Source organism: Orycteropus afer, unplaced genomic scaffold (assembly GCF_000298275.1).
Source record: "Orycteropus afer afer isolate SDZICR_OR568_19922 unplaced genomic scaffold, OryAfe1.0 scaffold00033, whole genome shotgun sequence".
Lineage (NCBI taxonomy): Eukaryota > Metazoa > Chordata > Mammalia > Tubulidentata > Orycteropodidae > Orycteropus > Orycteropus afer.
In genome coordinates, this window is record NW_006921620.1 from 2,456,986 (window position 1) to 2,473,622 (window position 16,637).

The following is a 16,637-nucleotide window of genomic DNA, read 5'->3' on the forward strand; positions in this document are numbered from 1 at the left end:
CCTCTCCTCACCTATCCCTTCGGCTGACTGCTCTTCTCTCTGGCTTCCTGGCTTTTAATCCCCTTTCTCCTGCTCTTCCCGCTTGCTGCACACATAGGATAATTAATTACATCAGAGCACAAAATGGAGGATAACTACATAATATTGAGAATCATGGCCTTACCAAGTTGACACATATTTTGGGGGGACACACTTCAATCCATAACATTCCACCGTTTGGCTCCCAAAAATTCATGTCCTTGCCGCATGCAAAACACTTTCACCCGATCATATCATTCCCAAAAGTCTTAAATCAGATCTAAGCTAAATTCTATCCTGGGGCAAAATTCCTGATCATCTGTGAACCTGTCAAATCTAGGATACAAGTTATCTGCTTCCAAAGTACAATGGTGGAATAGGCAAAAGTAGACTTTTCCATTACAAATGGGAGAAATTGGAGGGAAAGAAGGGATAACTGTTACCACCAAGTCAAACACCCAGCAGAACAATTTATATTAGCTCTCAAGGCTTGAAAATAATCTTCTGTTCTCTGACACCATTTAGACAGTGGCCCATCTATAGTGTTAGCCGTGATCTCAGGACCTTGGGTGGAGGCTACTTGGCCCTGGGCTTCAGATATGCCTTCTAGGCCCATTGGGATGCATCTATTGCCTCAGCTACTATTACAAATGTATGGCTTTAACAAGCTCCAGTCTCCTGGTCCTACTAAGTTCTTCTCACCTCCTTGGCCTAGGCAAGGCCTGTTTCTGCCCCTGGGGCATGGAAGCTCACACTCTCAGCTTTGGACAAAAAGATCTAGCCCTATCTCCTTGGCACTCATGAACAGTAGCCCCACATTCCAGAACCCAGTTGGTTAAGATCTGACTCTTTGAAACCTGTGGTCCCACCCTTCAAAACTCAGCAGGCTATGGTGATTGCACACTTTGAAATCCCAGAGGCCATGCCCTACCTTTTGAAATCAAGGTAACTGTGCTTCCCTTGCTCCTTGTCTTTTCAGCATCTTCTTTCTGGTTCTGTGGCCTCTTTGCCTCTCAGCCCCTCAGGCCTCTTGGGCTTGCCTGGTCTCTGCCCTGCTTGAGCAAGTGTTATAAAGTTCTTTAACTCTACTGATAAGTATCCAGAGGCACCCCATTTCACCAGGAAGCCTCCTGCCTGAACGCATTCAGCTCTCTCGCTCCGTGGGTCAGTTTCCACGTAGTCTGGTGCCAATCTCCTGATTGCATTGCTTCTGTTTCTCTGCCACTGCTTCTTGCCATCTGTGTTGCCACTGATGTTACAGCTCTCCTCATTTCCTTCTGAGCCCTGATCACAATTGCCTTTGATAAATCCCACCAACAGTCTCTTCAAGGCAATCTAAGCTTTTACTATTGTTGTTGTTGTTATGTGCTGTCGAGTCAGACCCAACTCATAGCGACCCCTCCTTGGGTTTCCAAGGCAGTATCACTGCGGAAGTAGATTGCCCAACCTTCCTTCTGAGGAGTGGCTGGTGGGTTTCAACCACCAGCCTTCTGGTTAGCAATCAAGTGCCTTAGGCACTACGCTGCCAGAGCTCCTGCTTTTACTATTAGGCATCTTAAAACTCTTCCAGCCTGTACTTATTACCAAATTCCAAAACCCATCCACGTTTTAGGTAATCTGTTAGAGCAGCACCTCACTCTTCTGGTACCAGATTTTGTCTTAATTATCTAGTACTGCTTTAACAGAAAGACCACAAGTGGATGGCTTTAAAAAGCAGAAACTTGTTCTCTCACAGTTTAGGAGGCTAGAAGTCAGAATTCATAGCACCAGCTCTAGAAGATTTGGACACTTTATTTCTCTTTCTTTTCTTATTGCTCTAGCTAGAATTTCCAGTACAGTATTGAATAAGAATAGTGAGAATGGGCATCCTTGTGTCTTTCTCACCCTGAAAGGGAAGGGTCTCAGCCTTTCTCTGTTGAGTATGATGTTGGCTATTGGTTTCACATATGTGCCCTTAATTATGTTGAGAAATTTCCCTTCTATTCCTATTTTGCTGAGAGTTTTTATCAGGAAAGGGAATTTTTGAATGCCTTTTCTTCACCAATTGATAAGAGCATATGGTTCTTTTCCTTTATTTTATTTGGTGCTAGATTCCATTGATTGATTTTCTAATGTTGAACCATCCTTGTAATCCTGGTATGAATCCCACTTGATCATGATGTATGATTTTTTTTGATATGTTGCTTAAGTCTGTTGGTTAGAATTTTGTTGAAAAGTTTTGCATCTATGTTCATAAAGGATATTAGTCTGCAATTTTCTTTTATTTTTGTGATGTTTTTGCCTGGTTTAGGTATCAAGGTTATGCTGGCTTCATATAAAGAGTTAGGTCATGTTCCTTCCTCTCTTCTGTTTATGAAGAGATTGAATAGGATTGGTTTCAACTCTTCTCTGAATGTTTGGTAGAATCTTCAGCAAGTACACATTTTTAATATGTATGCCAGATCACATTGCTCCCTAGTATAAAACCTCAGTGGTATCCCAAAGCACTTTAGATAAAATCTTTACCATTCCAGCCCTAAATGATCAGTCTTCGCTTTTCTTTATAACTTGTTTCATACCATTTCCCCCTCCTTCACTAAACACCAGCCACACTGGCCTTCCTTCTGGTTCTTGAATGTGCCAAATCCAGGATCTTTGTACTTCCTTCTTGCTGTTCTTACTCGTTTTCCATCTTTACATGGCTAATTCCCTCTTACCATTCAGAATTCAGTTCACCTATCACCTCCCAGAGAGGCCTTCTCTGAACACCTCTACTAGATAAAGGTCCTTCCACACCATAGCACCATCACTCTCCACCAGATTACTTCGTTTTATTTTCTTTATAGTATTATTGCTATGTAAAATGACCTTTTAAGAATTTGTTGCTTATTTATTGTTTTAGTTCCTTGTTAGTGGGGACTTTTTCTATCTTGTTCACTGCTAAATCTCCAAGCACACAGTAGATACTCAGATATTCACTGAATGAATGAATTTTCAATTTCAGTATACATGACTAAATTTATAGGAAACATTTTAGTTGCTATTGAAGTCAAATTAATAAGGTGTCCAATTCAAATCAGCCTATAAAGAAACCCTTTTAAATAACAGAAAATTACCTCCATGTGTTTCTTGGGAAAGCATTACCACCACTAGTTGCCATCAAGTCAATTCCTACTCACAGTGAACCCATGTGTGTCAGAGTAAAACTGTGCTCCATATGGTTTTCAATGTATGATTTTTTGGAAGTAATTCTCCAGGCCTTTTTTCAAGGTGCCTCTTGGTGGACATGAACCTCCAGCCTTTTAGTTAGCAACCAGGCTCATTAACCATTTGCACCAGGCAAAGTGTTAGTTCAATGAAATTGACCTTGGAGGAAAGGCAGTGTTGCTTGGGTTTCCTGTTCTCTCCTGAGTCAAGACTTCATGAAGTGCAACTTTCTTTATTGTTTAAAGAGCTGTAAATTTTCTGAACACCAGAAATACACATATTCAAATATAAGAACATAAAAAATTTTCAAAAGAGAAATATACAGAAACTTTACTTTCAGATTCTTTTATGGGATCATCTTAAAGGTGAAATGGCCTTTAAAAAGATCTTTCGCTATTAAGTAATTTATACCCCTTGGATAAGGTCTAACACAGCATTTTAATTTCAGAATATATTTTACGACACCCTGCCCAGCTATTCAAATCCAGCTATTACTACTTCTTCCAAATACCATGGTTCCCAGAATTTATGTTCTCAATAAATGATTTCAAGGTAAGTCAAACAAATAACGTATTATCGATGAAAAATATTTTAAAGTTCACCCTTAAGAAAGAAAAATGTTTAAATGTTAAAACATAATAAATTCTTTCAAATCCTTACCTGTAGGGCATACAAGTAACTATTGTTCAGCCTATGTCCCATAGGTATATCTCAAATGGGGAGATGAATGAATATGAATGCCAGGTAAGAGAATCCAACAGTGGCAGAGGTGAAAGCCCATGAAAGTAAACAAAACCCCCAAACAAAGTAAGCATGCAATACTTCCTGTGTATACTGGGCACTGTATACACTGACATCAGGAGCCATATACATGTATCTGTTTTTTGTAAACTTACTAAATGGTTCTTGTATGTTCAAAATTATCTTAGATATTTATTGTTGTTAGCTACCATTGAGTTGGCTCTCAACTCTGCACAACAGAATGAAACACTGTCCTGAACCATCCCCATGATTAGCCATGAATCATACAACTGTGATCCATAGGATTTTCATTGGCTGATTTTCAGAAGTAGATCATCAGGTCTTTCTTCCCAGCCTGCCTTAGTCTGGAAGCTTGCTGAAACTTGTTCAGCATCATAATAACACTCAAGCCTCCACAGTGGTTGTGCATGAGGTGCTGTGACTTGGAATCAAACCTTCAACACTCTCATGGAAGGCAAGAATTCTACCATTGAACCACTACTGACACCTTACATAGTGGCGGAGGTTAAAAAGGAGTCATGGTACCTACCCTAACAGGAAGTTATACAATCCTGGGGAAAAAGTGAGACATTGAAACAGTATGGTTAGCACAACCAAGGGCTAGGGTGTATGACAGAGAATGAGCAGTGATTCTCACTTTAATGTATGTAAAAATCACCTGGGCTATTTATTAAAAATAAATATTATTAATCCTTGATAGATGTGACATTCTGATCTTTAAGAAGATTGGGGTGGGGCCCAGGAATTTTATTTTAAACTTTTTATTATGGAAAGAGATGCTCTGGTGGCATAGTGGTTAAATCATTCAGCTGCTAACCAAAAGGTTGGTGGTTCTAACCCATAGGACCAAGATGAGGCAGTCTGCTTCCGTAAAGATTTATAGCCTAGAAGACGTTATGTTGTTGTTGTTGTTGTGTGCCATCAAATCGGACCCGACTCATAGTGATCGCTCCTTGGGTTTCCGAGGCAGTATCACTACGGAAGTAGATTGTCCCATCTTCTTTCTGAGGAGTGGCTGGTGGGTTTGAACCGCCAGCCTTCTGGTTAGCAGTCAAGTGCCTTAGGCACTACACTAAAGGACAGTTCTATTCTGTCCTGTAGGGTCACTATGAGTTGGAATTAACTTGATGGCAGTGAGTTTTGATTATTGTGGAAAATTTAAAATACAGTCCAAAGAAAATAGAATAATTAATTCTCATATAACCATCATCCAACTTCAACAGTGTTCAATATTTTTCTGATCTTGTTTAATTCCTCCCTCTGTTTCAATTATTTATTCCTGTATAGCAAAGCACTCCAAAACTTACTGTCTTAAAATGACAACCATTTCATTATCTTTTGCCTTTCTGTGGGTTAACTGAGCTCAGCTGGGTGGTTCTCCACTTCATACCTATTGAGACTGCCATTTTCTGGGGTTCAGGATGGCTCATGTGGCTCTTAGACAATGAGTACAACTGGAACTGCTGGCTTCCTTCTGTCTTTATATGGTCTCGGGGCTCTTCCTTCTCCATGTGGCCTTTCCATGTGGTCTCTCTACGTGATCTCTACAGCTGGGTAGCCTGATTTCCTACATGGTGGCTCAAAAACAAACAAACAAAAACATTGTCATCAAGTGGATTCTGACTCATAGCAACCCTATAGGATAGAGTGGAATTGTCCCATAGAGTTTCCATGACTGTAATCTTTACAGAAGCAGACTGCCACATCTTTCTCTTATAGAGTGGTTGGTGGGTTTGAACCACTGACCTTTTGTTAGCAGCCAAGAGCTTAACCCATTACACTACCAGGCTCCTTCAGGGCTCCTAAAATCAAGCAGAAACTGGCACAGCATTTCTTTTGCTGCTTTATTTTGTTGGTTAATGAGACTCACAGGCCAGCTCCAATTCAGTGTGGAAGGGAACTACTCAAAGGCACATGTACCAGGCAGTGTGGTTCACTGAGTCTTATTTGTAGTCCTATTTGGAGACCTCCTCCACATCTTTTATTTTTTTAAATGGAGTATTTTAAATCAAATGCGAGACAAACTATCATTTTACCTGAAAATTGTTTTGTGTATATCTATGACAGATAAGGACTTTTTTTTTTTTCAACATAACCACAATGCCATTTTCAAACCTAACTAAACGAACAATTCCTTAATATCGTTAACCACCAACCCTCTGCCATCAAGTCAATTCCAAAACATAGCAGCCTTTTAGGACAGAGTAGAACTGCCCTATAAGGTTTCCAAGGCTTTAAATCTTTAGAGAAGCAGACTGCCTGATCTTTCTTTTGTGGAGCCTCTGGTGGGTTCCAACTGCTGACCTTTTGGTTAGCAGCCAAATGCTTTAACCACTGTGCCACCAGAGCTCCTTAATATACCCATCTAATATTCAAATATCCTTAACTGGCTCACCTTTCTGTGTACAGTTTATTTACCTGAATCAGGAACCAACCAAGTTCCACACATTGTATTTGGTTGTTATGGCTTTTTAAATTTATAACTGTCCTTCCTTTCTATGCATCCCCCAACACACACCTTTTTTTAAATACCTCTTATTTATTGAAGAAGTTTGCTCATGTGCTCTGAGGAATCTACATTTTGGATTTGGTAATCATTTCATCATGGTGGCATTTAAAGGAGCTATGGTGGTGTAGTGGTTAAGGCATGTGGCTGTTAATCAAAAGATCAGTGGTTTGAACCTACCAGCTTCTCCGTGGAAGGAAGATGAGGCAGTCTGCTTCTACAAAAATTTATTGCCTTGGAAACCCAATGGGGGTTGCTGTGAGTTGGAATCAACTTGATTGCAGTGAGTTGTTGGTTTTCTTTCTTTCTTTCTTTTTTTTTTTTTGGTAGTATTTAACTTATATATCTAACCTCTGTTTTTCTTACTTCATAGGAGTTGCTTCTCTAGAGGCTTGATTACATTGAATGTTAATTTGACAAGAAAACTTAATAGGTAGTAATGTGTATTTCCTGTTGCATCACATGAGAAAGCATATAATGCCTTGTTGTTGTTATCTGCCATCAAGTTGGACCCGACTCATAGCAACCCCTCCTTGGGTTTCCGAGACAGTATCACTATGGAAGTAGATTGCCCAACCTTCCTTTCAAGGAGTGGCTGGTGGGTTTGAACCACCAGCCTTCTTGGTTGGCAGTCAAGTGCCTTAAGCACTATGCTACCAGAGCTCCTATATAATGACTAGTTATCCCAATATTAGGTAATGCTAACACTGATCAGTGAACTCACAAGTTGTTAGTTCCATCCAAAATTCCCTAAAAACTTTAGCATTCATTGATGATCGTTGCCTGGATCATTATTTCATTAGGGTGGGCAAAATGGTGATTTTCTTTCCATCATTCTTTCTCCTTATATTAACTGGAATTCTCCTATAAAGAACTTTTCTACATCTACTATTTGGTTATTCTAAAATATAGGTCACACAAGAATAGCAGGACAAATGCTTGATTCTTTCCCTTTATTAATCAACTTTAGAGTAATAAATTAGTGCCCTACAAATGTCCAGTGAACTCTCAGGGAGAGTTTTTGTTTATTTTGTATATCATTATGAGCTCATGATTTTTTAAAACTTTCACCCAAATCACAAATATACGTGTGTGTGTGTGTGTGTGTGTATAAAGTAAAGCTACAAGGCTGAAAATTAAAAATAAATATTTGATATGTAGCAACCAATTACAGACACTCTTTTTGATGTCCAAATTGTCCCATATTAGGCAAATGGAAACCCCTTCCAATGTCCTTCTGACACAAGGCCTTAGTCTGTGATAGCTTGCTTCCTTAATATCCCAGGTTTCTCTTTTATTTCTGGTCACTAAGTGTCATGAACAGTTAAGCACTTGACTAAGTTGGTGTTTCTTACCCACCTAGAAGTATGTAAGGAGACAGGCCTATCGATCTATTTCGAAAAGGTTCATAGCCTTGAAATCATTATGATGAAGTTCTACTCCACACACATGGGGTTGCCATGAGTCAGAATTGACTCAATGGCAATCAACAACATCTTTGATTTCCTGCCCCAAATCTGGTTCTTTCTAGTAAGAAATAATATTTGGAGACCCTAATACAGGTGTCAATGTTATCATTGTTCCTGGGTTTGCATTGCTTCTAGGTCTTTCCAAGCACAAAATTTGGACATACATACATATGTGTGTGTGTGTTTAGAAAGAAAAATTTAGCATGGATTCACATTTGTATTTCCAAAGCAAATTTAAGACTACAGGGTTTTTACTTCTGTAATTTTATATAAAACATATATTTGGTTTCAAGTGATAACTTAAAAAAAGTACATTCAAAAGAGTTTTACTTGCTTCTCTGTCCTCTCTACCCTACCTGACTAGGGCAGAAATTGGGAGCTGTCATTTCCCACTGTCCTTCATCCACTTTCAAAAGCCAGGGATTTAGTTTAATATTAGATAACTGGAAAGTGTTAATAATTCCCTTTTCATTTAAATTAGGCTTTGAAACATCTCTTTACCAGTCACAGCACTGGCATTGGAAGAAAAGGATGTCGACTGACAACAGAGGATCTTGAAGCTTATATTTATGTTTTCTCTCAGCCTGGAGCATTAAGTGGTCCAATTAACCATTACAGAAATATCTTCAGGTCAGTATAATTTCTTTTTCATTAAATAAAATATTTCAGTCTGATCCTAAAGAGCTGCTACTTTATTTTTAAGATTAAGTTCACCTCTTACCCACAGATTGAAATGAAGTACCCTATTTAATAAGTTGTATAATAATTCTATGAAAATTTCAAGCACATGGACAAATAGAATAGTATAATGAACCCCCACGTAGCTGTCATTTTTTTTTTTTTCTTTCCCTTTATCAACTTCTTCATTCCCTTTGGATTATTATGAATAGATGTATATTTTTAGTAATGTTGCTTAAATGGTCATTTATTCATTTAATAAATATTTATTAAGTGTTTTCTATGTTCTAGCCTTGTCAACACCTAACTCCTTCTTCATTTAAACATTCTTTGTCTCAAAGAAGACTTCTTTGACCTCTCTCTCCATCCCAGTCTAGGTCAGCCTATTTTGCAATACACTTTCTTAGAACCCCATTCCTTTCTTTCAAGGCTTTTATTTTGGCTTACATTTTTCATTCATTATTGTGATTTTTTTATTAATATCTGTCCTGGTACATGACAAGCCTTGTGAGATCAGGGACCTTGTCTAGTCTTGCTCATTCCCAGTATCCTGAATACTAGCATAGTCTAGAACATGTTGTTGTTGTTAACAACACGTACCAGGACAGATATTAATCAAATAATTACAATAATGAATGAAAAATGTAAGCCAAAATAAAAGCCTTGAAAGAAAGGAATGGGGTTCTAAGAAAGTGTATTACAAAATAGGCTGACCTAGACTGGGATGGAGAGAGAGGTCAAAGAAGTCTTCTTTGAGACAAAGAATCTTTAAATGAAGAAGGAGTTAGGTGTTGACAAGATTGGGAGTAAGGTAACTAGCATTCCAGGAAAAGGACACAGAATATCCCAAAACTGTGTCGCAGGATGGTTGATTGTGATCTCAGGTACCACAGTGAAGGCCAATGTGGCTGGAGCACAGATGGTGAGGGTGGGAAGGACTATGTGGTATAAGAATAGGCTGGAGAGGTAGCTATCCAGAGCCAAATAGAACATGTTAAGGATTTAAGAGCCCATAAATATGAAGCCATTGAATGAGGGTTTCAAGTAAGAAAAAAAAATTATTTGTGTTTGTTGGGGTAAGTTCACCCAGGCTGTAGTGTAGAGAGGGTATTGGAGGAGATGCAGAGTAAATGTGAGTAAACTGCAGCAATCCAGGCTAGAAATGATAGTGGCTTGACTAGTGTTAAAGCAGTGGAGATGGACAATAGAAGGTCAATTTAAGCAGAAAAATTAACATAGCTTGGTAATAGGTTGGATGGGGGAATGAGAAGAAGGATGTCAAGGCTAGCTCCTGGATTTCTGGCATATACAACTGTATAGTCATACTATTCATGGAGATAGAAAACATGAGAAGAAAACCAGATTTGAAGGGAAGGTCATGAATTTTACTGATCTTAGTAGTAGACTAGTTGTAAACTAGTTGAGTTTAAGGTGGTGCCTTTGATATTTAAGTAAACAGTAGGGTTTCGATATTTAAGTGGATAGTAGGGTTTGGAACTCAGAGAAGAGAATCAGAATAGGCATACATAAAATCTGATAATCACTGGCATAGAAATGATAATGGAAACTTTGATCCAGAAGATACTGCCTAGGAAACAAGTATAGATTAAAAGATGTTTGTTTTTATGGAAGTTTGTCAGTTTTGGTCTGGACTTTAGGTAGGAGAAAAAGATTTCCCTAGAGAATCAGCAACCACAGCCTTCCTTGAAGACATTTAGGTGTTTGAATTTAAGCTACCTGCATGACATTGGAATTCTCAGAAACTATATTTTAAAATGGTCTTAGGCTGGTAACAGAAGCCTGACAGAAACAAAGACAAAACCTTTCTGGAGGATACATTGCAACTCAGACCTTAGATGAACTCATAATCCAAATTACAAAAAACACCAGTTGATCATTAGTGAATGTTAGCATATAATTGCAGCAGAATGCCTATGAATTTCAATAATAGAACAGACTCCAGAAAGTATATTTAAATCATTAAATATATAACAGAAAACATAAAAACATTAGAAAAGAATAAGATAACATCAAAAAAAGAACTTCTAGAAATTAAAAATATGGTCACTGAAACATAAAATTCCATAGGTGAGGTAAATAGCAAATGAGACAAGCAAGAGACAGAGAAATCTGATAAAGTCACCCATAATATAGCTTAGAGAGATAAAGAAATGAAAATATAAAAGGTGTTTTTAACATGGAGGAAAGAGCCGGAAATTCAACATATATGGAATAGAAAGAAACCAAAGGATGAGGGAGGGGTACTATTTGAAGAGATAAAACCAAAACATCAAACCCACTGCCATCAAGCTGATTCCGACTCACAGCGACCCACATTGGGTTTCCAAGGCTGTAAATCCTTACAGAAGAAGATTGCTTCATATTCTTCCCGTGGAGCAGCTGATGGCTTTGAACCGCCAACTTCCTGGCTAGCAGCCAAATGCCTTACCCACTATGCCACCAGAGCTCCTTATATTTGAAGAGATTGTGGCTAAGAATTTTCTTTCTGGCAAAATAATAAGAAAAGAATGTATGACTTTCAAAGCCATGTTGTTGTTGTTGTTATGTGCCCTCGAGTTGGACCCGACTCATAGCGACCCCTCCTTGGGTTTCCAAGGCAGTATCACTACGGAAGTAGATTGCCCCATCTTCCTTCGGTTCAAAGGCATAAGAGGGGACAGTTCAAAAGAAGACAAGAGAGGAGAAAAAAGGAAGCAAAACAGGGTAGGTAGAAAGCACAAAATAAGATGACAGAAACTATTTCAGTATGTTCCAAAATAAAAATAAATAAATAAATAAATAAAACCAAACTCACTGCTGTCCAGTCGATTCCGAATCATAATGACCCCTCCTTGGGTTTCTGAGGCGCTCTCTGGAAGTGCATTGCCCAGTCTTCCTTCTGAGGGGTGGCTGGTGGGTTTGAACTGCCAGCCTTCTGGGTAGCAGTCAAATGCCTCAGGCACTACGCCACCAGAGCTCCCTTTCAATATTTTAGTAATCACAAAAAATGTTAATGTATTAAACTTGTCACCTAAAAAAAATCTGATTGGATTTTTAAAAATTCAGCTATATGGTGTTTAAGGGGCTCTAATGGTGCAGTGTTTAAGTTAAAGCATTCAACATCTAACCAAAAAGTTGGTGGTTCAAACCCACCAGCTGATGGGGCAATCTGCTTCCATAAAGACTTGCAGCCTTAGAAACCCTATGAGGCAGTTCTCCTCTGTCCTATAGGGTCATTATGAGTCAGAATCAATTCGATGGCAATTATTTGGTGTTTACAATAGTCACAATAATAATAGAAGGACACAGAATTGTTGAAAGTAAGAGGATGAAAAAATTATAGCAGGTGTTAGTTTAAAACCCTTCAAACCCTTTGTTTGAACACAGAATCCAAGGAGAAACATCTTTTGACTAACAACGACAACAAAACTTAAAAATATATAGATCTTCAGCAAAACAGGGATGTTAATTTAAATGATATTTGTAGATAGCAATTTATCAAGCAAGGCAATGATTAGAAAGGCAGGCAGACATTCTGGAGGCTACAGATTACATTTTAGAGGATATAACAACCATGTCTGAAGTCCAGGGTTTATTGTTTGTTGTTGCTGTTTGGTTTTTTATAAATAACATTTAAGGGTGATTTTTATAAAAGAAAAAAAGAGAGTTGCCTATTTTAAAGAAATTTCAAGTTTGGCCAGAAGACTGATAGTTTTAAAAATGTTCTCAACCTATCCCTTTATCAGAGATAGCTTTGTGATGCAGAATAGTATGCTTAAGCAGCTTATTAAAAAAAAAAAAAAAAAAAAAGAGGGAAAATAGTCTCATTTTTCTGAGGTTCTTTTTCTAACAAGTGTTCATTAGGACAACTTGCATTTCCAAGTATAAGAACTAGAATTCTGTTAATTAGCACAGAGAGGGGGGAAAAATGCAGGCCTGGGAAGTTCAAAACTCACAATTTGATAAAGGCAAAAGACAATTTTTAACTAGATGGTTGTAGATTAAATATAGGTGGGTGATGATCATATCAGACCTTCCAGAAGCTCAACTGACCTGCTCTGAGCGGATCTTTACATAAGGTAATCAAAGCCAAATACATCACCAAGAGCAATATTATATAATATGTATATAAGGCTAGGAGCTCTGGTAGCATAGTGCCTAAGGCATTTGACTGCTAACCAGAAGGCTGGTGGTTCAAACCCACCAGCCACTCCTCAGAAGGCAGGTTGGGCAATATACTTCCATAGTGATACTGTCTCAGAAACCCAAGGAATGGTCGTTATGCGTCGGATACAACTCTACAGCAGTAGGTAATAAGGCTACATATAAAGTATAGTAGATTATACTCAGGAATGAAGTCACCTTTATTTATCACTTGTAAACCTCCCAGGACCACAGCCTTGTCCAAAGGCTTTTTTAAATTTGGAGCCAACGACCAAGAATGAACTGGGAATTAGACTAGCTATTGGGCCTGAAAAAAGGATAAACAAGTCTAAACTTAAAAAGCATCAAAAAATAAGACAAAAACTGACAAATTTACAGTGAGAAATGGGTGAATCCACAATTACCATGGAAGATTTAAAACTACCTCTCTCCGTAATCGGTCAAACAGACAAAAAATTAATAGTTATAGAACATTTGAACAACCCAATTATCATATTTGAGTTTATGGAGAGTTTTATAATCCTGCACCCAAAAGTTACAAAAGACACATTCTATTTATATATAAGGAACATTTCAAAGATTGATTACATACTGGAAAACCAAGCAAGTCTTAACCAAAGAATCAATTTATGTTCCCTGAATACAATGAAGTTAGAAATTAAAAACAAAACAAAGTTGTTTTTTTTTTAAAATCCATATATCCAGAAATTTGAGACACTGATAAATAACTCATAGATCAAAGAAAAAAAATCATAATGTAAGTTAATAAAACCTTAGAACAAAATGATAATATCAAAATATGTGGAATACAGTTAAAACAATACTTAGAAATGTATAGTTTTACATGTTTATATTTCTGATTCCTTATATTGTTTATTTGTGCCTTTTTTCCTTCACCAATCTTACCAAAGTTTATTATTTATTAAAATAACAATTTTCTTTCCAAAGAATCTACTTTTGGTTTTGTTGATTGTCTCTATTGTCTGTTTTTTTAATTATATTAAATTTTGCTTTGATCTAATTTAAATAATTTTCCTTCTAATCTATTTTTGTTAACATACTTTTCTTTTTCTAATTTCTTGAAATAGACTCTTTGCTCACTAATGTCTGGTCTTCTTATATAATTTGTTAAGAACCAAATTCAGCCTAGTCATTATGCCTAGGGCAATGGTTCTAAAACCTGAGTGTGTATCAGAATCACCTGGAGGGCTTGTTAAGACATGGATGGCTGGACTCAGCTCCTAAAACGTCTAGTTCACTATGCCTGGGGTGAATCCAAAAAACTGACACTTCCAGCAAGCTCATGGCTGATGATGCTGGTTGGAGAAACCACACTTTTGGAACCTGCCTTTTGATGAGCAGAAGAACAGAAATGAAAGGAAAGGCAAGCAGATAGATGTAATTATGTCTGCAATGGTTTTATTTCTTAAGCTGAGTAGTGGGTATGTCGATGCTTTATTTCCTACTTTACTATTAATTAATGAAGTAATGAAATATATCCAAGTACAAAAGTAATGATGAAGTATAAAATACTCTGGAAATCACTGCCTTAATACCAGCTATAATCACTGCCTTAATATCAGCTTTAATCAGCTGATACCTCAGAGTTGGGAGGAGTAACATGTTGAATTCAGACTAATTTAAAATAGGTAAATTGAAAAACATTTTGATAGGTTAAATGGTTGGCTGTATGGAGCAATAATCATTCATTCTTGTTACAGAATTTTAGATTTTCCACATGGTTTCTGTGCTTAACTAAAATAATCTTTTTCTAATAAAAATATTTTATCAAATGTTTTCTAATGAGTTATTCAGTTTAACATACCAAAACCTACTCTCTTAAAATATTTAATGTTCTATCTTTTTTATATGTAACATATTTCATGTGAAATTTAACATTTTGAAACCTCAGCACCAAAGAATATGTGTTTTAGTTTTCTAGAAGAATTTTATCCCCAATTTGATCTGGTGAAGAATTTGTATTATTCTTTGTTCTTTACTAATAATCTTTGAAAATCCTTACCTTACTAATTCAATTACCATATACATGATATTGTTAAAAATATGCAGATAAATGTTAGAATTTTTTTTTCTTTTTTTTAGTTTTAACATTTTATGCATTCTAGAATTAAATGGCTTGGAAGTTTGTGTACCAATGTTTACCCATTAATAAAGAACTTTATTTTGGGGAGCATCACAACTAAATGATGGTCACTTCCATGGGATTCAAACATTAAGTCCTTGGTGTGACATCCTGCATATTCTAGCAGCATCTTGTTAACCATCAAGTAGCCACAAGTCAAGCTCTCTGATCACTACCAAAAATGTGACCCAGTGCTGGAGATGTCTAGTTGAATCTTCATTCTCATTCTTAGTTAACAGGAGTGTGATTAATACTATCCTATATTTCTGAAAAACAGAAGATGTCAAAAGCTTTAAAAATATTTATACCCTTTAGCTCAGGAAATCCCAAGTAAATTATTTGTAATGCCAACAAAGATTTCAGCACAAAATGCTCATTATATAGCATTATTTAAAACAAGGCAAAATACCACAAGACCTAAATAGTCAATGATAGAGGAATAGGTTATTATACCATAAAATCTTGGAGCCATGGTGATGCAGTGTTTAAGGCACTCTTATGCAAATCAAAAGGTGGGCTGTTCTAAACTACCAGCCACTCTACTTGAGAAAGATGTAGTAGTCTACTCCAGTAAATATTACCACCTTGGAAACTCTATAAGTCAGTTCTACTCTTCCCTATGGGGTCACTATGAGTCAGAACTGATGCAGCAGATTTGGGTTTTTGTTTTTATACAATCAAATAGTATCTTTTACAATTATTTTTGAAAAGATATTATGAAATGAGAAATTTCTTAAGACATAATGTGAAATTGCAAGTGAAACTAAATGTACACATAATGAATGTAAAACAAACTGCTCTGTAAACTTGCACCTAAAACACAATAAAAAAAAAGAAATGTGAAATTGCATATATACTTTGTATATGTTATGTCTATTTATTGTATTTTATTGAATGGGTTCAATTATATACATAGAAAGTGACCAAAAGGTTACTTTTGATGACAGAATTATGCATGATTTTATTTTCATTTTTTTATATTTAAGAAAATACACAATAAAATTATATTTTACAAAGGATCTTCTTAAAATAGATATAGTATGTAATATTAAAGCTCAGTCCAAATGTATTTTCTAACTTTTCAATTCTAATTTTCACATGAAATGCATGATTATATGACAAACAACATAAAATATATTTAAATAATAATACAGTTTAAAGCTTCTTTTTCATCATAATCGTCATTAATTCTTATGTGCCTTTAAAGCAAATTATTCCTTATTGTGATGAATTTCATATTTAATTTATAGCTTTCATTACAAATTTTGTGCCCACTTCACTGCCGTCAAGTCAATTCTAACTCATAGCCACAGTATAGAACAGAAAATAATTGCCCCAAAGGGTTTCCAAGGCTGTAAATTTTTATGGAAGCGGACTGCTACGTCTTTCTCCTGCAGAGTGGCTGCAGGGTTCAAACCCTTGACTTTTCAATTACATGAATGCTTTAACTACTGCACCACCAGACTGCTTTAAATTTTGATAGCCTCATTGAATTAAAAATTTTATTGGACCCTTTCTTAAATAGACTTTTAAATTTTTTATTGTATACGTTGATTGTCTAATGCAGTGTTTCTCAACTCTCATTATCACCTCTCTAAAGAGCCTTGTTAGGTGGTCTGGTGGCATAGTGCCTAAGGCATTTGACTGCTAACCAGAAGGCTGGCGGTTCAAACCCACCAGCCACTCCTTGGAAGGAAGGTTGGGCAATCTA

At 36.7% G+C, this 16,637-nt stretch overlaps 1 protein-coding gene across 1 annotated transcript in view; it reads left to right on the forward strand.

Annotated features, from left to right (window-relative positions):
- The window catches only part of EPHX4 (epoxide hydrolase 4), a 43,304-nt gene that overhangs the window by 25,901 nt on the left and 766 nt on the right, over nucleotides 1-16,637 (forward strand). The window contains exons 5-6 of the mRNA XM_007936046.2: nucleotides 3,653-3,756; nucleotides 8,423-8,571. Coding sequence (XP_007934237.1) covers nucleotides 3,653-3,756; nucleotides 8,423-8,571 — 253 coding nt within the window. The remainder of the gene's footprint in view (nucleotides 1-3,652; nucleotides 3,757-8,422; nucleotides 8,572-16,637) is intronic.